Below are 26,111 nucleotides of genomic sequence, written 5' to 3'. Positions count from 1 at the left end.
ATCCTTAGCGTAATCCCGCCGAGTAATTCCCAAAGCCAGACCGTGCTTCCCACACTCAGTCTGCATCAACCATGCAGCTCGGCACCCTGGGAGTCCTGCTGGCACACGGGGCCAGCCGTGGGAGAAACCCGCACACACAAGGCGATGCGTGCTTTCATCAGAGCCCCTGGGCGTCTGCAGCATGGCATGCCCGGGGCAGAGGGGGCCTGCTGACCCGCCAACCCAGTCCTGTTACCTTTCACCAAAGGCATGACTTAGCCGTTACCCTCCACAGCCTTCGGGGGGAAGCTGGAGCCCTACCCCAGTGCTGCAGCCGTCGGCGTAACATTTGTGTGCCATCCACTCTCCTCTCAGGCTGCCCTGGCCCGCAGGAGGCTACCAGAGCCAGGGGTTGGCTGTGCACCCATCAGAGACAAGGGTGTCTCAGCCCGCACACTGACTGTGGAGTGGCTGCTCCGGATTTGCACCGGTGAGAGCAGCATCTGACCCAACAACCTTCCCTCTCTGCCCCATGGTCCTGCACGCAGTGCTGACGTCCTTCCTATGCCCCCAAGGCAGGTGGAATGGAGCGGGACGTCAGGCAAAGCTGCCCCCAGAAATGTGCCTCGAACTCAGCCTTGATCTGGGGTCAGGCAGGGAGTTCTGTCTCCAGAGCCCATCCAATCCTCCCCTCTCTGCTGGACCCACCACTGTGGGGTGGGTCAAGCCGTGCCACTCGCGCTGAGGATGCTCGTCTGCTAGGAACCCAGCCGATATGTGCTCAGCCCACTGTAGCTAGGCGGTGAGCCTGTCGGCCCTGGCTCCCTGTCACCATGTCCAGTGGGCCCTCTCTGACTGGGTAGCACGGGGCCTTGGCATAAATGGCTGCCAGGATCCCCTCACAGGCTGCTCACGGCACTTCGATCCAGGCTGGGTACAGGGACATGGGCTTTTGCCTTGCTGCTAGCACCCCTGGGTGAGACACTTCGCTGAAGCCGACGGTGTGACACTGCTTTGCACTGTCTGAGAATTGGCCCCATCCCTTGTTCACGCTCATATAACTGGGCGGGGGCTGGGGGGCGGGGGATGCCCTGGACTGAACCGGTGATATTTTTCAGCCCATTAATTTTGGCATTTGAGGGACATTTGTGAAGAGATTAGCTCGCTATTAAACGCTGCGGGGAGGTGCCTGCCCACTGTCCACTCAAAGTAACCACATCTCACAAACATTTCCGGGGGATTTACTAGCGCTGTGTCCAGTTCTGCACCATGCCAGGCCTGGGCAGGCTGGGGCGAGTCATGTGTGCAGGTCGAGGTGCTGGTGAAGGGTGTGGGGGGGGAGGGTGCATCTTTATGAATACAGCTGCTATAAGCCAACAAGCTGCAACTGGCAATGGAGAGTCTGGGGGGCCTGCTATGGGGTGCTGTAGTGTGTGTGGGATTTTTTGATAAGCATTGGGGCCTCAGGAGCTCATGAGACCTGGGTTCTACCCCTGACTCTGCCACACCACCCCCCACCACCCCCGCCCCCCGCCACTGGGTGACCTTGGCCACACCACTTTTTCTCTGTTTTTTCGCCCTTTTGTGTGTTTAGATTGTAAGCTCTTTGGCACAGGGACTGGTTCTCCTTCCATGCCTTTGCAGTGGGGCCCTGCTCTCAGTTGGGTGCTCCTATAGGACACATAGTAACTCTGAATTTTGCCCAGTTCACCCTGTGGTGAAAAACTCCCCCGCCCTTTGTTTTAGCAACTAAGTTATATTTTTGCAAGAGGAAAATGAAAATCGGCAAACCTTGTGCATTTCCACCGAAGGGCTGATTTCTGGACAGGCCCAGCTGAGACAGGAATGTGTCCCTGAATCCACAGTGTAAGCACTGGGCCGCTCATCCTTCAAAGTAAAGTGTCATAACCTTCCCCTGAAGGTGAGTCTTTCTGCTTACTTAAAACAAACAAAGGAATCGCTCAAATAACAATGGAGTGGTGACTCAAGCCGATGAGAGCCAGGAACCCTGAATATGCTGGCTGATTTTCTATGCTAGATACAAACCAAAACCAGCATGACTAGAGAGGAAAGTTTAGCCTGCAAAGAAATCCAGCAGCCAATTTTGACTTAGCAGTGAATCTTTTCTCTCTCCTTCTCAGCAGAGTGAAAGGAAATTATTTCCTTATTAGGGCCCGATCCTGCAAACAACCAGAGCCCGTGGTGCTAGGCAATAGCTCCGATTTATTTGTATCTCTTTGTGTATTATCATGGCTGGCGCAGATGCCTGGGCTCAGCAGGAGGAATCCGGTGACAGTTTCTGTAGGACCTATACAAATGGCGGCCTGCCTGTTAGGAAGGTTGTGAATTTCCAGAGATGCGGTGTGAAGCCTCCCCTGCGATAGCAGCAGGAGGAAGGCACGGAGGAGCCTAGGCGCGGTCTCTGAGCAGCGGCACCATGTACGGCTCGACCTTTGTCCAGTGGGTAGGGGCTGTTAGACTTTGGTCGCAGGTCAATCTCTCGGTGCACAGCCTGGCTCGGCGCTCAGCCCCTCTCGACAGCCCTCTGTCCGCCCTCATCGGCGAGAGGAGACGGAGTGCTGCCACACACAGCCCTGGCCAGAATTTACAGGCCGGGGGGAGCCGGTGCCAGCAGGCCAAGGGTCAGGTGCAGGGCTGAGTCAGCCTCTGGCAAAATAAACCCAGGCTCTGGGCTGCGGAAGGAAACAGCCTTCAGGAAGCCGCGTGTGGCACTAGCCGGGGCCGGACTGATGGGTCAGCACTTACGTCCGGCAGGAGAGGGGAGCCGGGCCAGCTTGCACGGTTTGTTGTTGTCAGCCAAGGACAAAACCCTTCTGCGGAGGCGGCAGCCGCCAGACTGGGCAAAAGCCTCACTCAGCGCCAAGGGCAGCATGGGGCTGCACCAAGCTGCCGGGGCAGGGAGGAGGGAGTTCAGTTTGGGGGAGGAGATACGGCTACCCAGCCGCCTGCCACCCCTGGGCTGGCTCCCTAGGCCAGGGCTGGACATGCGGGGCCTCAGCAAGGTTATTTGGTGGGATGAATGGATTCCCTCGCTCTCCCCACAAACGCTGTCAGTCTTCCCTTTCCCCCAGCCCCCCCCCGATCCACACACAAGCAGCCCCATGGGGACTGCCCCACCAGCTGAGGGGAGCAGCCTCCCCACATGACTCAGGGGTCCCTGTTCAGGGGCAGGTTCTGCCGTTCCCCAAATCCAGCCCCGCCCTGTGCTGGGCAGTGACAAGTGCAGGTCCTGGGGGCTCCAGCTATTGTGGGGGCCACGCTCCTGGATTCTCCACCCCCTCCGCACCCTGGTCTGGTCTGGGCTTGCCCTGCACCAACAGCAAAGCCCCTGACACCATGAGTGGCTGAGCTGGGGATGGGCAGGGCTGTTGGCAATACCCATCTCTGCTGATTCTCACGGCCGCTGGCATAACGGCTTGATTCACCTTTTTTATTGATTGGCATCTCCATGCCCTGCTCCCATCCTCTAGTGTCTGAGTACCCTGCGTGCATGAATGGACTGATCCTCCCAGTCCCCCTGCCCCAGTGAAGTAGGGGAGTATCCCCCCATTTATAGATGTGGAAACTGAGGCCGAGAGAGGCCTTCCCCAAGATCCTGTAGGACATCTAGCGCCGCTGGGAATCGAGCCCAGTTCTCCCCTGGCTCTCACCACTTGTCCTACTCTGCCGTACCTGGGGACGCATGTGAATTCCTAGATGGCTTTCATGGGGGCATAGCTGGGGGCATAGTTGGATTCCAGTTTCTGCTTTCTCGCCTGCTTTAGCCAGTCTGTGACCAGAGTCCTGGCAGCTGTGGGAGGCAAAGGCATTTCAAGCCCTGTTTAAAAGCAAAACCTTGTTTAAAACCAAACCAAACCAAAGCGCACCACGGGAGAGCGAGTCGTATTTTGAAATCTAATACAGCATCGAAGATTAAGGGATTTCAAGGAGAACTGAGCACAACTTTCTGCTTGGCCAAATGGTCTCAATTTAAAGGGATTACGAGGGAGGGAGGGTGTGCGCGTTGCCATTTTCTAACCCTGGGGGGAAGCAGAAACTGCCATAGTAGGGTTGAAATTTCAGCTGAATCCTTCACCCTCATGCCTCACTCTCCCGAAATAGCAGCAGTGATGGTTTACCACATCCCGTGCAGCAGTGGGCATCTATCTGACCGTGCAGCCTACCATGGCTGAGCCTTGACTCCCTGGATTTCCCCGGCCCAACCCGCCCCACCTTCCACCTGTTCCGCAGGGGCTCATCCGTCTGGGCCTGGGAGCGCTCAGGTTGTTTGGGTTCTGCTGCCGCGGGTCCGTTCCTCGCGTGGATCCGGCTTCCAGCTCCCTTCCCCTGGGGTTGAGCGTGCACCGCTGACCCAGCTAACCGCAGGGCAGAACAGTACTGGCTTCGAAAACCTCCCTCTTTTCTTCAACAACGGGCTTTTCTTCCCACTCCAGGGGCTCTTCCTGGATTGGCCTCTCGCTGCAGATTGCTACCAGCTGCCAAGGCCGGCTTTTCTAATTATACCTGCACCCTGCCAAAGGCTCTCCACAGTCAGGTGACATTTTCCATACGAGCATTTCCCAGCTCCTAGGAGCCCCCCAGCCTCTTGTGACAGTGGCAAAGGGCTCTGCCTGGGGTCTCTTGGGCCTTTTCACTTACAGCCGGGTAAGTGGAGGCTGCATGCACAGCTGGCTAGGGTGTCAGCTTCTGCTGCTCAATGCACATCTTAGCTACCAGTCTCCAGCCCCTCCCAAGCATCTGAGAGCTGGGGATGTTCCCGTTCACATAACAGCCTTGCTACACTCCCCATCTGGGATCATCAGCAGGGTTTGACCCTGGGACTTTCCACCAGGAAGCACAGCATCTACTACCACCTGAGCCATCGGGGTAACTCCATTAAAACGTAGCAGTAGTAGGCTTTTGTCCTCCAAGTGGCTCCCTGTGAGCGAGGACGTGGCCCGTACTTTACAAACACGTTACGCCAACACATGGACTTTTTCAATTATCCTGCTTTTCGACTTGAATAATTTGGTGCAGGGGGAAGGTGCCTGATTCTCGGGAGTCTGATGTCCCCGAGCCCTGGGCAGCCACAGGCCGAGCTTTCACCACGCGCTGCCCCCTGCCAGTGTTCACTCTGTGTGAGTGAGAGAGGAGTGCAGCCTCCATTCACCCCTTAGCTCCTGTGCTCCCCAATCAGTACCAGCTGGGCTGTAGTTTATCTGTGATATGAAACTGGGCGGAAACCCCAACAGCTCATTGCACCCAACAGTCACCAGTTGGGAACAACCGATAGGCATGAGTGCCCTTAGCCTGATGTGAAAGGCCTTTCAGTCTGTTCCCAATCCCTGAGCCCCTCAGCCCCTCACTATTTGCATTCAAACAAATGATGCGGTGAACGCTTCCTCCTGCCACGGACCCACCGAACCTGTGTCCACACTCAGATAACCCAGGCCATTGCAGGGAACTGCACTTGTTACCTGGCCTCCTGTGCCCTCCTGGCAGCCCAGCATGGGACAGACCTACTCCTGTGCATCACCACGTGAGTATGTGGGTGACGTCTGAGCTAATGGGGGATTGGACATTGTTTCCTCTCTATTACCCCCACTTCCTCATTAGCTCCTTATATTGTCACGCTCGTTACACCAGGCCTATGGGGGCTTTGTCGCCATGTTAGCCAAGCACATGTCCTGCTTAATACCTACTGCCCCCCTAACACACCCCATTCCTGGGACCCCCCAGCACATCCCTTCCCCCACCTCCTGTAGGAATCATGCACTCCCTGGCATACCAGATACTGCATGGTGGCCTCATAGACCAGGGTGAGGGGGGGGCGAGCAAAGGGCAATAGCTAAGACGAGAGGTTCACCAGGACCCAGGCTGGCAGGGATGTAGAAGCCGTGGGCTGGCAGGGATGTGCCCAGCGCGATACAGCTGGGCTCTGTCGGGGGGAGCTCAGCACCCAGAGCTCCCTCCATTCCCCCACTGTGTATGTCTCTCCCCTACCCTTCTATTTCAGGGACTCCCTGCAACCCCTCCTATCTCTCTGGTGCCAGGGGTTGTGTGTGTGCCCCCATTCCCCCTCCTCCCATAGCAGGGCCCCCGATTGTCCCCCCCCCCACACACCAACGGCTTCCCCCATCCCTCCTGCCAGGGTCCCCTATTGTCACCCGGTGCTGGGGCGGCCTGCCGGTTCCCATGCCCTGTTCTCTCCTTCAAGGTGTCAACGCTGGGCGGAAGAGCAGGGGGGTTTGTTCAGAGAGAAGGAGCTAGCTATGGGGGTGCTAGACATATGCGTGGGGGGGCTCCCCCTGTGTTCCCCATTTGCCCTCTTGCGGGTTTCCGACCCTCCCCCCGGATTCCCCTGCTGTATGTCCAGAACATGCTCCGAAACTTTGGATCCGCTGGGGCGCGGCGTTCCCCCGCCAGAGACGTTACACCCCTCGGGGTGGGGGGCGAGGCCGCCCCAGGCCGGGCTGATCAGCTGTGACGTGGCCAACACCGGGGGAAGCCGGGGGGGTGGGCGCTGGAGGGAGGTGGGCGAGGGCCGGAGCGGGAGGCGCGCCGTGGCGGGAGATCCCGAAGCACCCACCGCGCGGCAGGGGCGCCGGCAGCCCCCGGACCCGCGCTCCGGGTAGGAGAAGCCCCTGGCCCCGGGGCTTGCGCTGGCGGGCGGGGGGCTGCAGCCGGGAAGTTTGGGCCAAGGGCGGGCGGGCAGGAGCGGCTGGGCTCGGGGGCTGGGGAAGCGGAGCGGGCGCGCTCCGAGCAGCCCCCGGCCCCGCCGGCTGGCTAGGGGGCCCCGGGCTGTGCGCGCCGCGCGGGGCCGCTTCCCCCGAAGGGCCGGGCCGCCAATCCCGGCTCCGCGCACGCCGTGATCGCCGCCCAGGTAGGAGCCCGGCCGCCCCCCGGCGCCGCTGGGCGGCAGAAGTTGGCAGGCTCCGGGGCTTAGCAGCCAGCCCGCCCCAGCCGGAGCCGCGGCCCCAAGCGCCCCTCGCCGTGGGGTGCGGAGGACCCAGGAGCGGAGGCTCGTGGAAACACCCCCCCCCGCCGGGGGGAAGCGGGGAGAGCCCGGATCCGGATCCCCGGGCGTGAGTTCTCCGGGGCGAGCGGGTCGCGGCTGCCGGGCGCTGGCGGGGCGGCTACGAACAATGGGGCAAGTTCCCCCGCTGGAAGCGAGCAGCCCCCTGCCCCCAGTCCCGCGGCCCCCGCCTGGGCGTGCTTGGGACAGTGCCTTGCCTCGGTGTGGGGGCCTGGGAAAGCGGCGGGGCTGGGGCCATCCTCTGGGGCACAAGGGGAAGGCTCTGGGAGGAGGGGGGGGGCTGGGAGCCAGAACTCCTGGGTTCCATCCCCCGCTCTGGGAGGAGAGTGGGGGCTAGTGGGTCGGGGGGGGGGCTGCGAGCCAGGATTTCTGGGTTCTATCCCCGCCTCTGGGAGGAGAGTGGGGGCTAGTGGGTCGGGGGGGGGGGCTGCGAGCCAGGATTTCTGGGTTCTATCCCCGCCTCTGGGAGGAGAGTGGGGGCTAGTGGGTCGGGGGGGGGCTGCGAGCCAGGATTTCTGGGTTCTATCCCCGCCTCTGGGAGGAGAGTGGGGGCTAGTGGGTTAGAGCTGGGGGTTGGGGCTCAGGGCTCCTGAGCGCTATTCCTGGCTTAAAAAGAAAAGGAGGACTTGTGGCACCTTAGAGACTAACCAATTTATTTGAGCATCAGCTTTCCAATGAAGTGAGCTGTAGCTCACGAAAGCTCATGCTCTAATAAATTGGTTCGTCTCTAAGGTGCCACAAGTCCTCCTGTTCTTTTTGCGAATACAGACTAACACGGCTGCTACTCTGATTCCTGGCTCAGAGAGGGATAATTGTGTTTTGTGGTTAGATCAGAGGGAGCTGGAAGCCAGGACTCCTGGGTTCTTGCCCTGGCTCTGGGAGGGGAGTGGGGGCTAGTCAGTTAGAGCAGCGAGGGAGGGGGGATGGAAGTCAGGACTCCTGGCTTCTATTCCCACAGACTTGTTGTGTGACTTGAGTGAGTGGCTTATCCTCAGTTTCCCCAGCTGTATCAGGAGCGGAGTGACACAGACACACCTTGAGAAGGGAAGTGCTGCGGGAAGGGAGGCCTTGCCTCTGTCCCAGTAGGCATCTAATGGAGAGAGGAGGGGACACGGTTCTCTTCTCCCCATCTTTCCTCTGTTGTATACACATGCACCCCACCCCCATGGCCAGACCCCAGCAATCCAGGATGGATGCCGGGGCCACAGCCAGCCCCCTGGGGAGGTGGTGGGAGACAGAAATGCTGCCTGGCTCCTGTGTGAGAGCGAGGGGCCTGGAACTGGAGAGGCTGGGGGACAGTGGGGGCTGTCCGCAGAGCCTGGATTAGGCGTGTTTCACTGCACACGGTCTGTGGCTCTATTCTGCTGTGAAACCTCAGAGACGTTTGCTCGTGGCTGGTTTGTGCTTTGTGACCTGCTCTGACTTCGTGTCCTTCATGCCGAGCAGGGGAGAGAGGAACGGGGATGGGTGGAATGAAGAACCAGCTAGTGGAGGAAGGGGCTCGGGATGGGTAAGAAAATCTCCCTGTGGGCTGCGTGCAGGGTGGAAGCAGGAATAGGGGCCTTTCTGCCCAGACCTGGGGCTGAAACCAGCCCACGTGGAACCCAGTAGTAACCATGTGCCTTTTCTCTAGGCCAGATCCTTCTCCCACAAGGCTCTGTCCTTGCTCCCTGCCCCCGCCCCCACGACACGACATGCAGCTTGTAAAGGTCTGGAGAAAAATGGCACCAGCCTAGACTGAGCCAAACCAGCTCCTAGTGCGGGATAGTATCTGAGCTGTAGGAAATTCTACGCCAGGCTGCCGTACGTGGGGCAAACATTGACATAAGCCGGGGCAAGGCCCATGACTTACCCCAGGCCTGGGTTTGGCCTGCTAGGAAACAAGTGAAAGTGAAGGGATCTTTCTGTCCCGTGGTGTAAAGGGTTAAGTGCGGCTCCTATTCCTCCCTAATAGGAAAGGCTCCGTAGCTGAAGCCTGGGGAAGGGACGGATCAGTCCGTTTCCCCAGTACTTCCCCGTGTGTCCTGATGGCAAACCAGTCGGAGCACAAGCCTGGGAACCAGGATCTCCCGAGCACTCTGGTCCTGGATTTGCCACTGTCTCTCTTTGGGGCCTTGGAGTCATCCAGCCCCTGCAGGCTTCGCTTTCCTCCTCTGGGAGAGGATAAAGCAACATCCCTTCCTCCGTACGATAACGCATGTCTCCAGGGAAAGCTGGCATTGCGGCCTCTCGAGTCTGTACAGACGAGAATGAATCCATCATTCCCGGCCACCTCTGGGGAGGAGCCAGAGCAGCCATTGAACAATGCACTGCAGCCCTTGGGGCTGTTTAGGACACGAAGCCATGTCCCGTTGGTTGTGGGGGGATTTAGGAAGGATGCAATCCCCTAGACTGGGATTTGGCTAGGACATCCAGGCTGTGTGATCTTCAGTGACCACAAGCGATCTCACCCAAACAACTGCACTTCAGCACTCCTCGTACACGGGTTCTCCACTGACTCTCCCCCTAGGGCACGGTGCGTCTCCTAGCCGAGCACCGGCCTGGGCCAGCCCTCCTTAGCTTTGGAGAGGTGACACAGTTGCCAAGTCACATCCAGGAGAGGCGAGGTGCAAACCCAGGGAGCCTTAACTCGGTGGTGCAAACCGGCCACCGTAGCATTCCAGCTGGCTGTAACTTCCAGTGGGACGGGAGGGGCAGGGCGGCAAAGTAGCCAATTGTATTAAAGTCACGGCTCTTGATTCAGAAGAGTGCTGCCCTGACATTGCGGGGACAGGGTGGGGTGGAGCGGGGAATGTGAGGCAGGGGAGGCGGGGATCGAGGTGGGGGAGTGAGTGAATCCCGGGGCTACAGGGTCTGCCAAAAACAGAGCGAGTGGCAGAGAAGAGCGAACTATTTGGGCAGGAAGGGCTGAGGCAGTTTGAAGCGAAGGTGCAGTCGGGTGGTTCTTGGCCTGGGCCTGCAGGACACGCTAGAGCTACGTGCAGGTGAGGGAGGCCGGGGCTCAGTGCCTGGAAGAGCCAGGTGCTGCTGGCAGGTAGAGGGAGACGATCCCCTGAGAGCCTGGGAAACCTCCAGCAGCCTGGGGCAGGCGTCAGCAGCAGCGAGCTGTGAGCTGGTGAGATTCCAGCCCGGCTCCCAGGCCCACACCCCGGGGGGTCCCAATCTCTAGGGCCGAGGAATTGTTTTCTCAGGTTACCAACCTTGTTTCTCCAGCTGTCCAATTTTTACAGGCTCCTTGGGAACCCCGCCCGGTGCCTTCGTGACAGCCCAGGATGGCCACGCCCTGGTTGCTGCTGATGTCTGTGTGGCTCCCGCTGAGCCTTCTCCCCGCGTGCCAAGCTCAGGAGGCCCGTCCGTCTGGGTGCGGCACGGACCTGCCCTCGCTGTACTATAACCTCTGCGACCTGTCGGCGGCTTGGGGCATCGTGCTGGAGGCGGTGGCCAGCTTTGGGGCAGTGAGCAGCTTCGTGCTCACCATCATCCTGGTGGCCAGCCTGCCCTTTGTGCAGGACCCCAGGAAGAAGAGCCTGGTGGGGACTCAGGCGTTCTTCCTCCTGGGCACGTTTGGCCTCTTCTGCCTGACCTTCGACTTCATCGTCAAGCAGGACTTCTCCACCTGCGCCTCGCGGCGCTTCCTTTTCGGGGTCCTCTTCGGGATCTGCTTCTCCTGTCTGGTGGCCCATGCCCTCACCCTCAACTTCCTGGCCAGGAGGAACCATGGGCTGCAGGGCTGGGTGACCTTCGGCGTGGCCCTGCTGTTGGCCCTGGTGGAGGTGATCATCAACGCCGAGTGGTTGCTCATCACCCTGGTGAGGAGCAGTGGCCCCTCCCAGGACCCCTGTGCCCTGGCCAACGAGGACTTTGTCATGGCGCTCATCTTTGTCATGTTCCTCCTGCTGGCAGCCTTTGCCACCGCCTGGCCCGCCCTCTGCGGCCGCTACAAGCACTGGAGGAAGCACATTGTCTTCATCCTCCTCACCACCTTCCTGTCTATGACCATCTGGGTGGTCTGGATCATCATGTACCTCTACGGGAACCAGCAGAGGGGGGGCCAGGCCTGGGACGACCCCACGCTGGCCATCGCTCTGGTGGCCAACGCCTGCGTCTTTGTCTTCTTCTACATCATCCCTGAGGTCTCCCACGTGACGCGGCTGGGCCCAGAGCAGGCCTACGAGGACAACATGTACCCGACCAGGGGCGTGGGCTACGAGACCATCTTGAAGGAGCAGAAGTCCCAGAGCATGTTTGTGGAGAACAAGGCCTTCTCAATGGATGAACCATCCTCAGGTAGGCAGGAGAGCCCCTGGCCAAGGGGGCCACAGGCACAGTGGGCAGAGAGGCAGCTGTGGCTCTGGGTGATCGTACGTCTCTCTGCAGATGGGGCTTGCGCTGGGGTGCTGGTACCCCTGTCGCGGCAAATTCTAGCTGACTTGGGGGTCCATCCTTCATGGGCACACGTGCTCATACACACAGACGTGCATTCCTTGAGCTGCCCGACAGCACCGTCCTATGGGAGCCCAGCCTCTGAGTCTTTCGGAGGGTCTGGGGACCTCCCTGTGAGCTGTTCCCTGAGCCCAGCTCTGCATGGTGCTGAGCTGCCTCCCCCGAGCTTGACTTCCGTGGGAGCTGGCTGCATAGCACCTCTCGGGGGAGCTCGGTGCTGGGCAAAATTGAGCCCTTTGTGACTCAGGGGAGCTTCCATCTAAGGACTCCCCGCCACCTCCATTCAGCCAAATATTTGGGACGGGGCAAGGGAGGCGGTGATAGGGCTGATGATGATGACAGAGTGTGCTGTGAGCCGTGGCTTCGGCAGGGACCTGGAGGCCACCACTCCCGTGTACAGGGAGGTTTACATGTGGCATTATACCCACCCGTCTGATGTCACCCCAGCAGAGGGTGGCAGGGCCTGTGCCCGGTGGGGAGGGCTGAGATCGAACTTGTTTATGTCCTCTAATGAAACCCACTGTGTGAATCCGCAGCTCCAGGCTGTGCCCGTGGCAGCTGCCTGTCTCTCCCTGCCCCTCTCCGGCCACCTCACCCCTATTGCCTCTTACACTCAGTGTCTTGGTGTGTTAGGCGGCGAGCTCTCTGGGGCAGGGTCCTGTGTGCGTGCCCAGCACCGCGGAGCCCTGATGCTGACGGGGGGCCCCCCCGGTTGCTCCAATACAAACACCCCTTTGTGGAGCACAGAGCGTGGCTCCTGGGAGGGAGTTGTCAGCCAGGCAGCCTGCCCTGGTGGGAAAGTTTGTTGTGGCACAGTCCATCCAGCAGGACCTGGACAGAAACCACCCGTGCGCTTGGATCTGGTGAGGGAACAGCCAGATACCTGCTCACGACCAACCTGGACCGGTCTGAAAGAATGGCTTCAATTGTTGTCGTTCCGGAAACCACACACAGGCTGCGTTTGCTGGCCTGGGACACTTGATGCTGGGGGAGCCCACCCCTTTTCTCCCCTGTGCCTGTTGCCAAGAGCCCGGTGTTCTTCATGGGCTTTTCCTCCCCGATGAGACTGTGTAGCTGCCATTTCTTCCGGCCTCCCCCCACTCAGCCCAGCAGCGTCCAGGAGACCCTGCGATAACAAACCTGGGCAGCAACCCAGCTCCATCGAGAAGCCAGGCGAGAAAGGGCTCGCAAGCCACCCTACAGTAACAGGCTTGTGTTTCCCACGCATGCACAGTCCTCCCAACCCGCCAGAGCTCCCAAGTGACCCTACGATAACAAACCATTGCTTGCGCGTAAATAACATGGACTGGCACTGATTGGCTGAGACTGCATGTGACTTAATTGCTGCTGGGACTGAGGCCAAACAAACCTTGCCTCCAGCCCCCAGCTGCTCGCCTGCGGTGGGAGGACCTCTTGTGAGTTAGCTCATTAAAACCCTGCTTGTCGGTGCTGTGCCATAAACAGATCCTTGCTTCACCGCCGCCTTCTGACCTGTAGGGCTGGTCTGCGCCCGCAAGTTGTACCCCGTTAATGACACCAGTCTAGGGAGAGCGGTGCAGCCCTCCTAGTGGGGACGTAGTCATAGCGGGACACAGGTGCTGGTACCCGTATAGCTTATTCCTGTACACACGGGGGAATAAGAGAGGAACATGGGAGTAGACAGGGGTCCCTGAGTCCAGTTCCTGCTATCGCAGGCAGTCCCATCGTATAACCCTAAAATACTCCGGTATAAGGCCCCTCGAGCCCCGTGTAACTGCGGCCCCACTTGGGGTTGTACTGGTGTAACCGTAACCCCCTAACTGCCATGGTTCTACCAGCATGTGGAGAGGCCAAAAGCCAGCCAGTGCCCTGGGCTGGGGTGGTCTAGGTTTGCCTGCCATGGGGGGCTGGACTTGGTGATTTCTCAAGGGCCCTTCCAGCCCCAGGTTTGTGTGATTCTATGGCTCGCCGGTCTGTGTGACGCCTCCCGGGCTCTGCCACCTGCCCGCACTGGAAGGCTGCCAGCTTGTTAAGGCAGCGTGAAAACCAGCACGTCCCGTCTCCACCTCCGTCAAGCCCCTTGTCGTGCGTCCGATCCAAAGGTTACTGACCTCGGGGCCCCATTCCCATCGGTTTCAGTGGGCTTGTGTCCGACCGCAGCCATCTACGCCGGTGTCCAGCCAGGAGGTCCCCGCCCGCCGGAGAGAGGTCTCTCTACGCCCTTCCGCACGCAATAGTGTGGCAGTGGTGGATTAACGCACGGGCCCCTGGGCCCTGTGCCTGGGAGCCCCGGCCAACTGGGGAGCCCCACGAGTGCCAGAACCTTGTAGAAGGGGGGGGTGCGGCACTGGTGCCGGAACTGTGACCCCATCCCCTGCTCCTCCTCTTCCCTGGGCCCCCACCCCCGGCCAGGCCAGAAGCTGGAGCTGGGCGGTGGTGAAAGCTGCCATGGGGAGCCCTGGACGCACCACCTGCCTTGGATGGGAGGGCCGGGGGGCCTAAGAACAGCCCCCGACCCGTGTCCCTGCCCCCCGGGAAGAAGCTGGACCAGATCCCCTGCTGCCACTGCTCCGCACCTGCCCGAGGCGACTATGCCCATGTTAAAGGGGTGGGCCTGGGCCCCCTGGTCCAGCACCTCTGCCCACAGCGTGTGGGGGGCCCAAAAGCTCTTTGTGCCCAGGGCCCCAGTGAATCTTAATCCACCTCTGAGTGCGGCCTGGTGCTTTTTCTCTTTTCAGCCAAGAAACCGGTGTCGCCTTATAGCGGGTACAATGGTCAGCTGGTGACCAGCGTGTTCCAGCCCACGGAGATGGCTCTGATGCACAAAGGGCCCGTAAGTCAGACCGCGAGTGTGCGTGGTCTCCCCACGTCAGCCGGCCGGCGGTCGCTTGCCTGGGTATCCCCTGGGGGCAGGACGGGAGAATGTCCCAGCCCAGGCCCCGCTCTCCAGCCAAGACACAAGGCTGTGGCCAAGCGAGGCAGCCCAATCTCTAGGCAGGGCGCCGGGGCGTGTATGTTCCATCCCGAGCTCTGCCGCTAGCCTGCTGAGCCGCCTTGGGCAAGTCACTTCTCCCTCTGGGCCTCGGTTTCCCCTCCCGCCGTCTGCCTGTCTGGCCTGTCCAGCCTGTGACGCCATCTGGGCAGGGATCGTCTCCCACCCAGTGTCTGTGCAGCCGCCTGGCACAGTGGGCCCTGGTCTCGGTTATGCTATGGTCATAAAATGGTCCTGGGGCCATTGGCATTTGCTTTTTGGGGTTCCCCAGAATCCCCCCGCCTGGGATCTTCTTTTACTTTCATGCGGAGGTTTTATCCCAGGGATGGGCAAACTACAGCCCGGGGGCCGCACCTGGCCCTTCAGACGTTTTAATCCGGTCCTTGAGCTCCTGCTGGGGAGCGGGAGCGGGAAGCGTCTCTGCACAGCTCCCAGAAGCCGTGGCACATCCCCCCTCCAGCTCCTACGCGTAGGGGCAGGCAGGGGGCTCTGTACACTGCCCCCACCCCAAGTGCCATCCCCACAGCTCCCATTGGCTAGCAAATGGGGCCAATGGGGGCTGCAGGGGCAGCACCTGCGGATGGGACAGTGCACAGAGCCGCCTGGCAGTGCCTCTGTGTAGGAGCCGGAGGAGGGACATGCCACTGCTTCCAGGAGCTGCTTGAGGTAAGCGCTACCCACAACCTTCACCCCTGACCCCCTCCAGCACCCTAACTCCTTGCCCCAGCCCTGATCCCCCTCCTGCCCTCCAACCCCTCAGTCCCACCCTCCTGCACCCTAGAGCCCGCACCCCCGGCCAGAGCCCTCACCCCACACCCACACCCCTGCCCCAGCCTGGAGCCCCCTCCCGCAGCATGAACTCTTCATTTCTGGCCCCACCCCAGACCCCGCACCCCCTCTCACATCCCAGCCCCCAATTTCATGAGCATTCATGGCCTGTCATACAATTTCCATACCCAGATGTGGCCCTTGGGCCAGAAAGTTTGCCCACCCCTGCTTTATAGGTGTCACTGTGGCCACAGGGGGGTTGCTTCATGAGACAGATAAACCCAGTCCCCCTCCCCACCGGGACTATGCCAGGCGGGATGTGGATGGGCGCAGCAGTGGGCATCAGCCTGCGAAGGGAGTGAGCTGAGCAAGAGGCCAGTCCCCAGCACCCTGCCGTGAGCTGCTCCAGATTCCAGTCGCATTAGGGTGCAGCTGGGCGCAGCCTGACGCGGTTGGGCTGGGGGCAGGTTGCACCAGGGGCTCTCTACCTGGGCATCCCTGGCCCCATTGCAGATGGGGGAGGTGGGTGGACAGGCCCTGCACTTTCTACCTAGACTGTGAGAGCTGATTTGAATGGTCCCTGTTGGTGCCTGGAGAGCCCCTCCCTGCAGGGACGGGGCTGGGCGCTAGGGTGGGGCTGGGTGGCAAGCCCAGGAGACTTGGGGAAGCTGGGGGGTAGCTGAGTCGCTCCAAAGTGCCAGCCAGGTCTCTTCTCAGCCCTGTCCTCGCTTGTTCTGTTTCCAGTCCGAAGGCACCCACGACGTCATTCTCCCCCGGGCCACCGCCAACAGCCAGGTGATCAGCAGTGCCAACTCCACCCTGCGTGCAGAGGATGCCTACGTGGCACAAAGCTGGCACGCAGCAGCCCAGAAGGATGGCAAGGGCGTCCAGGTCTGTGATAACGTGCATCTGGGCCACTGCAGCAGCATGGTCGAGTGGTTACAGCAGGGGTCTCCCTATGGGACTGTTGTGCTCTGTGCCTCAGTTTCCCCACCTGTTAAATAGGGATTAGACAGACACACACACACACACCCCCGCCCTTTGTGAAGGTGTTTGGAGACCTCCTGGTGGAAGTGCCTCCTGCGTGTAAATCCAAGGGATTGTATTGCTACTAGGACCCATCGTCCTTGCATCCTGTTGTTAACTCCAGCCTTCCCAGCTGGCCTGGGAATCTGCAGGGATCGGAAATCGATCGTGCTTCATTCGAAGGGTCTAGGACCTCAGTGGCAGGTCTGGGAATAAAAACCCTCCTTCCGCAGCTGGGGATGAGATTTCCCAGTTCCCTTGCGCGGAGGGTCAGGACTGGTGCAAATAGAGTGCACTATTCTCCACCCCCGCCTCGGAATCGCGGGGTTTTTACCGCTGCCTTTCTGATGGGATCTGACCTGTCCCGGACAAAAACAACGAAAGTCCGGTGGCACCATAAAGACTAACCGATCTATTTGGGATAAATCTTTAAGGTGCCACCGGACTCCTTGTTGTTTTTGTGGATACAAACTAACACGGCTACCCTCTGATACTTTGTCCCGGACAGGAACTGGCTCATTTCTAGACTGTCAGAACAATCAGTTTGTTTATTTAAACCAAGGCCCGGACTCGGGCGTGTGACAAAGTGAGAGGCCGTTGGACAAACCCCTGCTGACTCCAACTCGGCCATGTCCAGGGGAATTCCACGTCTAAGATACGGCTGTGCCTCTTGGCTGCACCCTGATCTCCATCTCTCTGCTGTAGGCTCCCTCTCCGTACAGCAAGAGCAGATGGTAGAGATGCACGCCCTGGCTCCTGCAGCTCTAGAAATCACCAGCGATCCCCTTCCTCCAAAGAGGGAACCTGTCTCCTTCCCCACCCATGGACATTCAAGCCAAGGCCAACAATGGGAACTGATCCTGGAGCCTCCAGCCAGCCCAGAAGAGGAGAGAAAATCCAGCTCCTTCCCCACCCAGCCATCCCCAGAGGGAACCCAGAGACTCTGCTAAACACTGGCTTGGCCCTCACCCCTGCTAAGCTATTGATCCTCCTGCTGGGGAGGCTGGACTACACAGGCTGCCTATGGGCTGGGATGCTCCAGGGGCTGCTGAGGTTGGGTCCAAATGTGGGAACGGCCCTTCCTGGAAATCCACCGGGGTCCCCCTTGGCAGTGGTCACCCTCCTGGCAGCGCCTTGTCCCCATGGGAATCACCTCTCAGCTGCATGGGCCACGTTAGCTTTGCTGCAGCACCCACTCTACCCGCTGGCTCCATCGATTCACTCCCTGTCCCCTCCTGAAGCCGCAGGACAATCTGCCACGCGGTGTCCGGATACAGGAGAACCACCCACAAGTCGCTGCGGCCGGAGAGCGGCTGCAGGCTTCGAAGGCAGTAGCTTCACGTGGGAGACGGGCGAGCACCTCTGTCTGATGGAGCCTCCGCTTGCAGAGAGCTGAGCTGAGCAGGTCTCGGCTGGGGCCTGCCTTGGACAGAGCCACACAGATCTCCCCGGCTGTTGCCCTGGGTGTGGGGCCCTCCAGGGGCTGCGTGGCGTTCCCTGCCCTGGAGCCACGCCCATTCAGCCCGGCATGGAAGAAGCGGGTCCCAGGGCTGGCATCCTCCACAGGCCCTGCCCTGGGGTCCATCCTTCCTGTTGCAAAGCCAGTGTGGTATCTTCCCCACCACGTCTTGGTGCAGGTTCTGGCTGGGTCCCCGCCTGGCTCTGAGAGGCGTTCTCTCGGGAAGCCCCCCAGCTGACGTGGGAGACCACGTGGTGCTTTCTCCTGGGCATCTCCGTCCTGGGTTTGGAGAGCAAGGTGCATAGACGTGTTTGCTCACAGACCTGCTGTATGGGAACTGTCGGTAAAGGCTGACCCCTCTGCAGCAACTGCTGTCTGTTCCCCTGCCCCAGCCGGGGCTCGGAGTGGGGGTCTCCCCAGCCAGGTGCAGAGTGGAGCCAGCGGCAGGACCCATGGAATGACAGCAAGTACCCCATGCACGTGTGTGGTGACTCTTGGGGCAGCTGCTGCAGCTGGGTGTGTGCTGTGTGGGGAGCTGGCAACAGTCTCCCATGGGGGTGGGGGAGCCCCCGAGTGGGCTGCCACCAGTGTGAATGTGCAGATGGAGCAGAACTGGGGTTGGGGTCCTGTCCCCATCCCACCCTGTGAGTGCCCTGCGCCGCCAGCCAGCTGCTCTGAGACCTGCTGTGGCCTCCCAGGGCTTCCTCTTGACTTCAGCCGTCCCAGGATCCCTTCCCTCCTCCACCATAGGCATGGAGCTGTGGGGCTGGGGTCAGAATGCAGGCTGGGGAGCCAGCAGCACCACAGCTCTCACCCCAGCCCTGACTCCTGCTGTGCCTCAGTTTCCCCCATCCGCCAAGTGGGGATGACGGCACAGATCCGCTTCCCATGCCGCTGGCTGCGGAGAGGGCAAGTGATCTCCTGGCGCAGAGTGAGATCAGAGGCAAGAAACAGGCCATGGTGTGGGGGGAGGAGGAGACTGAGTGGGGAAAGACAGAGATCCAGCAGCTGCCCCTTCCCCCTCTGAACAACCCTTTGGCCTCTTCTCTGCCCTCTTCTCCAGCCTCTGAGAGCGACGCACTCAGGGCCTTCCTTCAGGGACTGTGAGATCATTTGGTTTTTTAAACTATCCTGCAAACAAATATATTGGATGATGTGGGCGTGGCCAGTCCCTCGGCCATCTTTGGGCTCTGACATGCAAAGGGCCAGATTCTGCTCTCATTCGCCCCGGTGTCCAGGGGGAGCGAGTCCACATTGGTGTCAGCAGCGGCGTTCCGGGATCACCCCAGTTCCGCTGAGAACAGGGATCAGCCTCCCCCGGGCTGCGTATGGAGCACTGAGCTCAGCTGCACCCAGAGCCACGGTGGGGTGCAGGGGCACAGGGGGCCGCTCGTGCTGGAGCCAGCGAGCTGTTGACTCAGATGTTGTTCCCCCTCCCCCAGCGCAGAACTGTCCCTTTTTCTTTTCAGGTGACTTTTGGCTTTTTTTCGGTCATTGTGTGTGCAGAATAAAGCTGATTTTCCCTACACGGCGCGGTCGTCGGTCCCTGTCCAGTTCAGAGAGGGGAGCTGCGGTTGGATAGACGGGGAACGGAGGGGCGGGGGCGCATTGCACGTGTAGGTCGTCTTGGGGGGGAGTGGGAGAGGGAATGGGGACGTCTTGCAGGCCAGTTGGGTGGAGGAGGGGGAAATTGGTTAGAGCCTGGGGGATTTGCTTCTCGCTCCCACCCAGTAAATAGGTGGCTGGAGCTCAGGGGGCCAGACTGAATCCGCCCTGCTGACACAAGTGCCTGGAGCAAGGGGCTGAGGGGAAATCACCTTTCCAGGGGCAGCCTTCCGCAGCCTCCGACAGCCCCTGCTTTGCCCTAATGGAATTAATCCAGTCAACGAAGTTTTCCCGGGGCTGGTTGTAAACCCCGCGGAGCTTCCTGCCTTCGCCGTCTTGTTCCCCCGCAGGAAGCACTGGGCCCACGGCCTGATTTGTTCCTTCCGTGGGTTGGAGTCGCGGTGCCGCTGAGCACGTCCCTTCCCAGCACAGCTCGGCCTCATTCCCACGAGCGCGGCACCTGCCCTCCGCCTCTGCTCCCTGGGCCGCCCCGCAGGGGCTGGGCTGCAGCAGGAGGAATGTGGGTGAGTCAGGTGGCAGCTTTGGGATCCTGCCGTGGGTTATAAGGAAACGTGGTGTCCCAGCCCTTCCCGGGGAGCCTGGACAGTGTGGGTTGGCTTTTTTTTTTTTTTTTTTTTTTTTGGAGGCAGGGTCCTCTCCAGCCTTCCCCAATTTTCCTCTTTATTCCCAACCACCATTCTGCACTCCTCAGCCCTGCCCCCCCCCCACTCTGCCTCTCCTCCTTAATCCTGCCCTGCAGCCCCCTGGTATCCCTGCCCTGGGCTCCCCATCCCTACGGCTCTGCTGATGCCCCTCACTCCTGACCTTCAGCTCCCCCCGCTGTGCCTGTCTGCAGAGCAGAGACTGTAGCCAAGTGCATGCGGGGCTGAGACCTATCAAACTCATTCCCCTGGCGGTTCTCATGCACGTTCTGAACTGGAGCCCCAGAGTGCAAGGCAGGTGCAGCTGCTTGGCTGCATGTTGTGTCCCTGGGGCGGGCGATAGGGCCAGCCAGCTGGGGGAGGGAGGGTAGTAAAGGACGTCCCAAGGTCAGGTGAGGTTTCTCCTGCCCGGATTGTCTTTCCCCTTCTGCAGTGATTTTCCTGCCAGGCAGGAAGTGAGAACCTGAGCAAATAGCGGCTCCATGAATTATTTAGCACCTGGAGCTCCTCAGTCAGGGCTCGCGGGAGCCTGCAACCTCTTCCTCCTTGAGACGCGGGCACCCCAGGCGGTGGGGCAGGTTAGCTGGCCTGGGTTCCCTCCCCAGGGCAAGTCCCTTAACGGCTTTGTGCTGGAGTCGGGGCTCGGGCTTGGGCAGGTCAGCTGGGTGAAAGGACTCCACTGCCATTGGCTCCATGTTTGAGACGTGCCCGTGGGCCCCTCCCTGTAATGCCAGAGCCAGGAACAATCAGCTGGGACCAAAAGGAGGAGCCCTGCGCTGGGCCTGGGGCCACACAAGGCGAGACCCAAGAGGGCTTTTCTGTCTCCAAGCTCCCTGCCCGGAGGGTGGCCAAGGGGCTCGTGGGCGGCTGTTCCACGTGGGCGTTCACCAGGGCACTGCTGCCAACAGCACGCAGCCCTCGCAGGGCAGGGAGCAGCGGCGAGAACCCTGGGCAGCTGCTCCACCCCAGCTATCCTGGGCGCGATGCCAGCACATCCCCTGCTGGCAATGGAGCGCCCACCCCTTCTCGGCAGGCAGCAGGGCCTTGGGTCAGGAGCAGCTTCCACCTCCCCCTCAGGCTGCGGGGCAGACCTGCCAGGCCTAGGGGAGTAAGAGCACAGAGGGCACCAGGCATGGGTGAGGGAGTCGACATCAGCCTGGCGCATACAAGGTCCGACTGTGCTGCTAATAGCTGCTGCACCAAGATGAGAGGAGCCCTGGCAGGGAACAGGCTCGTCGAGCCAGAGCGGGGCTCTGCTGGGCCTGGGGCAGCAGAGGAGGGGGCTGCCTGGGGGCAGGCTGACAGCTGGGGTTCGGCTCACGGCCCAGCTCTGGGCCGAGGCTCTTTAGGCTGAGGAGGGGCAGGGACCTGCTGTCTCCATGAGCCGCAGCTTGGCGGTAACAGGGTAGGTGCAGCCGGCAGGTGCCTGGCTGCTGGTGGCACAGACCCAGCCCCACTGAGTGAGCCCTGGCCCCTGATCTCGGTGCAGGCCCCTGTGAGAGCCTCCTCTACCCAGGCCGCGGGTGTATCAGGATGGCCCGCGGTGGGCAGGGACCCCAGCCAGCACAGGGCAGGGAAAGGTGGCCGTTCCTGGAGCCTGAACGCAGCATGGGGCCCTCAGCCCGGAAAGGCCCCAGGGGCGACGTTTCCCAGGCGTACAGAGGGGACCGGGGAGCCTCGCTCAAGGATGCAGTCTGGGAGCTGCAATCAAATGCTCTGGAGCAGCAAGGCTGTGACTGGTGGCTCTTCAAGCCAGGGAACTAGCTGAGTTCAGTTCATCTCCCAGCCCCTGCCTGGAGGGGCATGGACCAGGCTGGGGCCCTGGGCACGGCACCTCCCAGGCAGCTTCAGAGCACGGGTTGCAGTCTGCTGTCTGTGGACTGGGCGTGCCAGCCCACGACTGCACATCCAAGCATGCGCGTGTGGTGCCTTGCACAACGGACATCCCCGCACAGCTGTACACCCTGGCGCTGCAGGTATACACTACTGTACCCCCACACATTCGTGCACAGCCTGCCACTTGCTCGCACGCCTGCACCACCTACGCTCTGGCCTGCCCCCTTTCCCTTGCTGTCACACACACTTGTGCACACACTGCCTGGCACACTCACGCAGCCTGCCAAGTGCGCACATGCCATTGCAAAGGCACTTGTCACCCACCCGAGGGCCCTCCCGTGCTCCCCCACGGCCCTGTCGCTCTCCCAGTCCCGTGGTGGAAGGAGTGCTCCTGCAGGTGCCAGGGGTCCCGTGTGTGCTCTCTGCCCCCTCACGGCTGCTGGCTTGATTCCCCCTGGGCTGCTTTCTGCTCAGAGACCATGTTCAGGTTAATGAGTAACCCTGGGGGCAGAGGCTGAGAGAAGAGCTGAAGTGGGGCTGGGCAGGTCCCTCCCAGCAGTGAGACCTGCCCGGAGAGGTCAGGGGGCAGCAGCCTCTGGTCTGTAAAGGAAGGGCATGAAGCTGGGCAGGGGGCTGCTTTCCTCTTAGCCATGATTTGAGCCTCTGACTTTCCCTTCCCTGCCTCCTGCAGGTTAGCTGCAGCTCAGGGTTTACACTGGGTTTGCCCCCTCACCCCACAGCCATTGCTATAGCATCAGCCCCACTGGAAGAAGCACACAGGCCCTTCCAGCATCTCCCCTGGGCTCTGCCCGGCCGCCCCGGTTCCCCGTCGTGGGCGGCCCGTGGCGCGGATGGTTGTGCTCGGGGGGGGGTAGGTTGGAACTAACCCCATGATCCACCCCACAAGCCCAGCAGTGGGAGTTGGTGGGTTTCCTGTGTTCTGAGCCACGGGGCACAGGGGCTGGCATTCACTCAGCATGTGAGCCCCTCACCCAGCAGGGCCCGCTGGGTCAGACTCTGGGGCTGCCACACTGTAAAGGTTTGAGAGGGGTGTGGGTGCCAGGGTCACAGATCCCAGGCTCGGGGCCCCCCTCCAGAGGGGACGTGCTCCGACACTGCCCAGCGTCGCTCAGCACCCCCCGCTGCCCACCCCTGTTCTATCTCTGCTTAGCGCTCACCCCCGCTCTCTTCTCGGGGCCGCACCAACGATGGCTGCTATGTTTTCTGTGCACTTGGAAATCTTTAAACCAGCCATGGCCCTGGCCAGGCAAACCAGACTCAACTCAGGCCCCACGTAACCCCAGGGGCCCTGCTCTAACCACCGTGCAGGGGGCTGGGAGCCAGGGCCCCACCGATTTCTGGATTCCCCTTTCCAAAAGCCCAGATCTGAGTCAGTAACGAGCTGACTGCACCCAGCTAAACCCTCCAGGCCGGCAAGCAAACTAGGCTAGCGGACACGTGCCCCTGCATTGCCCGCCCCGGAGTGACCCACACATCCCACCTCACCCCCAGTCCTATGGGGGAAGGGCAGAAAAGGGAAGTGGGGAGGATTTGACTGTTATCAGTGGCTCTGGTAACATATTAACAGCCCAGAGCTGGGAAAGGTGGATTAGGTCGGTTGCCTGGTGCAGGCTGCTCTGGACTCGCCTGGTCTAGTTTGCAAGGACACAGTGATTCCCCAGCCTCATGGATCCCCCAGCTGGGGAACCAAACCGTGCCCTGCCAGCCAGCTGCTGCTGCACCATGGCTCCGTTCCCTGCCGCTACCCAGCCTCCAACTCCAGCTGTGCGAGGTGCGTGCCAGGCGAGAGTCAACAGGGCCCAGCCCGAAGGCTCACGAAGTGGGTGCCATGGGAGCGCCCCAGCCCTGCACCCCGGCCAGCTGGTGTTTACCAGGCACCTCGCCAGCAGCATGGGGGTATCTAAGCAACGAGTGTGTGTTTAAGCTCCTCGTGGCCACGGGCTGGCCTCATAAACAAACCACGCTGCCCTTTCCAGCAGCCCATCCAGGGAACTCACAGGGTGGAGGGGACAGGAAACCCAGCTGCCTTCAGCACTCGCCTTTGATGCCACGGTTGGCATTCATGGGATCGTTTATGTCCCTCCACCCTGAGCCACACAAAGCCAGAGTCCAGCCAAGATGCCCAGCGGGGGCTGAGCATGGGACTGGGAGCCAGGCACTGGGCAGGGGGGCCCTGGCTAATGTCTAGGACGGGCGTCAGGGAGCAGAGAGCCCTGCTCACTGCAAGGAGCCTGCTGCGGTTATTTGAGTTGACTCTGGCTCCCAACCGCTGCTCCCATTAGCCAGTCCCTTCTTGGCCAGGCCCGGCCCTGGAGGCTGCTCAGGACAGGGTGAGTGGGAGAAGGCGGAAGGGATGGACCCGAGCGTTGGGGGTAAATACACCGAGGGTGGGGGGAACCGACGCCCTCCAGACGGATCTGACTAGCCTGGCTGTGTTCGACCTACAGCAGCTGCTCAGAAAGGCCTTCATCTGCCTGGGGAGGGCTCGGGCTGACATGGGCTGTGTCTACACTTGAACCACTCCGTGCGTAGGGCTAGGTTGGTGGCTCTGGCTCTCGGGGGTGGATTTTTCAGGGTAGATCAGCACTCAGAGGCTGCCACCCTGGCTACTGCCAAGCCCGTTCTTTCCTGGACATGGCGATCGGTGCTTTGTCCTGCCTGCCCTTGGGCTCCCTGGGCTGGCAGCAGACCGCCCGGGGCTGCCAGCAGGTGAGAGGTGTGAACAGTACGGCTCCTCTCCCCCCTGGCAGGCAGGGCTCGCTCTGTTCATTCAGCTGGTGTGGAAGGAGCGGCCGCGGGGGCTGTGCTCAGCTGATGCAGACTCTGGCCCTGCCCTCTCGCGTGGCACAGACTGCTCCGGCCGCGAGAAGGGAAGGGAGTAAACAATGAGCCAGCTGGCTGAGGGGCTCGTAACGTGCCATCTAATCCGGCCACCCTGCCAGCACTGGGAGCCGTGGTCTCTGGGCATCTCAGACAGCACAGCTCAGGGGCTATCTGCACAGCACTGGGCAGGTCCGCTGCAGCCAGCGACAGCCCGGGGTTGGGGCCAGTGCGGCTTTGCTGGGGCTCTGTTGCTTCAGACCCAATCCCTTGGACACGATGGGCAGAGTGAGGGGCACGGGGGAGTGACCCCAGTAATGATAGGCCAGGCCCCCTCCAAGGCGGCAGGGAGCTGCTGGCTCCAGCATGCCCTCTGCCAGTGCGAAAATGCCAACCAGAGATGGGGATGTTCCCTTCAGCTTCTCAACATGGCTCAAGATTAGTCCATAGACCAGGCCGCTTTCACTGCCCGCTGCTCTTCTGGAATCTAACTAACGTCCTGAAGCCAATGGTGGTTCTCAGTCCAGCTCCAAGGGCCCGTCCTAGGGAAACCTGGGCACTAGCTGGCACCCCGTTGCCACAGCAGAGATGTCAGGGTCCAGTAAGGCCATTGCAGAGCGCGGCTGCAGAGACCAAAAGTCACCCCCATGGTGGAAGGCTGTGGCTCCGAGCAGACTTGGCTTTCGGTGCTCTCAGTGCTTGGGAAAAATCACAGCTGTTAAATGTATGTTATTGCTTGAATGCAAAGGACAACACAGCTATGTGGATTCCGCTCACCCCTGTAGCTGGGCCCTGCGGCACCAGGCCCAGCCCGTTTTACTCTGTTTACCCATCCCGTATCTACTTGGCCGACAGAGGACGCCAGTCGGCAGGCTTCTCTGCCCAGCACCTTCCACCAGCATTGAATTTCCGTTTGAAAGAAAACCCACGAATGGAGCGACGCAAAATGCTATCGTCAGAGCCGGCCAGGCCCAGGTAGGCAGGGGCTGGGAAGCAGATCAATACCAACAGGAAATCTTTTGTGCAAATACCACGAGCCGAGCCAAAGTGACACTCCGCTGGTCGGCTGAGCAGCCCCGCCTTTGTCCAGGTGCAGTGGGTGAAGCAGAGCGGCTTCCAGTGACTCCCCTTGCCAAGAGGGACCCCTGCTGGGGAATCCACCACAACAGGGGAGGGGGCTAAGCCCCAGGCTCGCCTGGGCTGTTGCACTCACTGCCTGGCTCTGGGGCAGTGCCCACGCTTTGGATTCTTTCCTTTGGTCCTTGGTTGCTGATTGGAGGAGAAAGTGGGTCAGCGGGCGAGTGAATTGGCCGGTCCCAAGGTGGCTGGCAGAGCGTGCCCCAGGGGCACCTGCTATTGGGGTCCGCAGCTTTTCATTCCCATTGGGCGACCCCTGAGTGACCCCTGCTGGATGATCTCAGGGTGCCTCTCTGGAACACACCTGCACAGTGCCATGCAATCCCCCCCGAGCTCTTCTGCCAGAGC

General features: G+C 60.8%; 1 protein-coding gene across 6 annotated transcripts; it reads left to right on the top strand.

Moving 5' to 3' along the window:
* Positions 1-2,504: 2,504 nt before the first annotated feature.
* GPRC5C (G protein-coupled receptor class C group 5 member C) lies at positions 2,505-19,212 on the top strand. Of its 6 annotated transcripts, none has more exons than XM_084648557.1 (5): positions 2,505-2,781; positions 10,246-11,302; positions 14,176-14,270; positions 15,942-16,088; positions 16,929-19,212. In XM_084648557.1, the coding sequence occupies exons 2-5, from the start codon at positions 10,288-10,290 to the stop codon at positions 16,959-16,961; spliced, it is 1,290 nt and encodes a 429-aa protein (XP_084504683.1). In that variant the 5' UTR covers positions 2,505-2,781; positions 10,246-10,287; the 3' UTR covers positions 16,962-19,212. The 6 variants fall into 6 exon arrangements, with proteins under 6 accessions (XP_084504683.1, XP_084504682.1, XP_084504687.1 ...); XM_084648556.1 differs by lacking the exon at positions 2,505-2,781 and adding an exon at positions 6,512-6,610; XM_084648561.1 differs by lacking the exons at positions 2,505-2,781; positions 16,929-19,212 and adding exons at positions 6,512-6,610; positions 16,732-16,920.
* The last annotated feature ends 6,899 nt before the right edge of the window (positions 19,213-26,111 follow it).

This window comes from Lepidochelys olivacea (assembly GCF_965140295.1).
Source record: "Lepidochelys olivacea isolate rLepOli2 genome assembly, chromosome: 14".
In the NCBI taxonomy this organism is placed as follows: Eukaryota; Metazoa; Chordata; order Testudines; family Cheloniidae; genus Lepidochelys; species Lepidochelys olivacea.
This window is presented reverse-complemented; position numbering and strand designations above follow the sequence as displayed.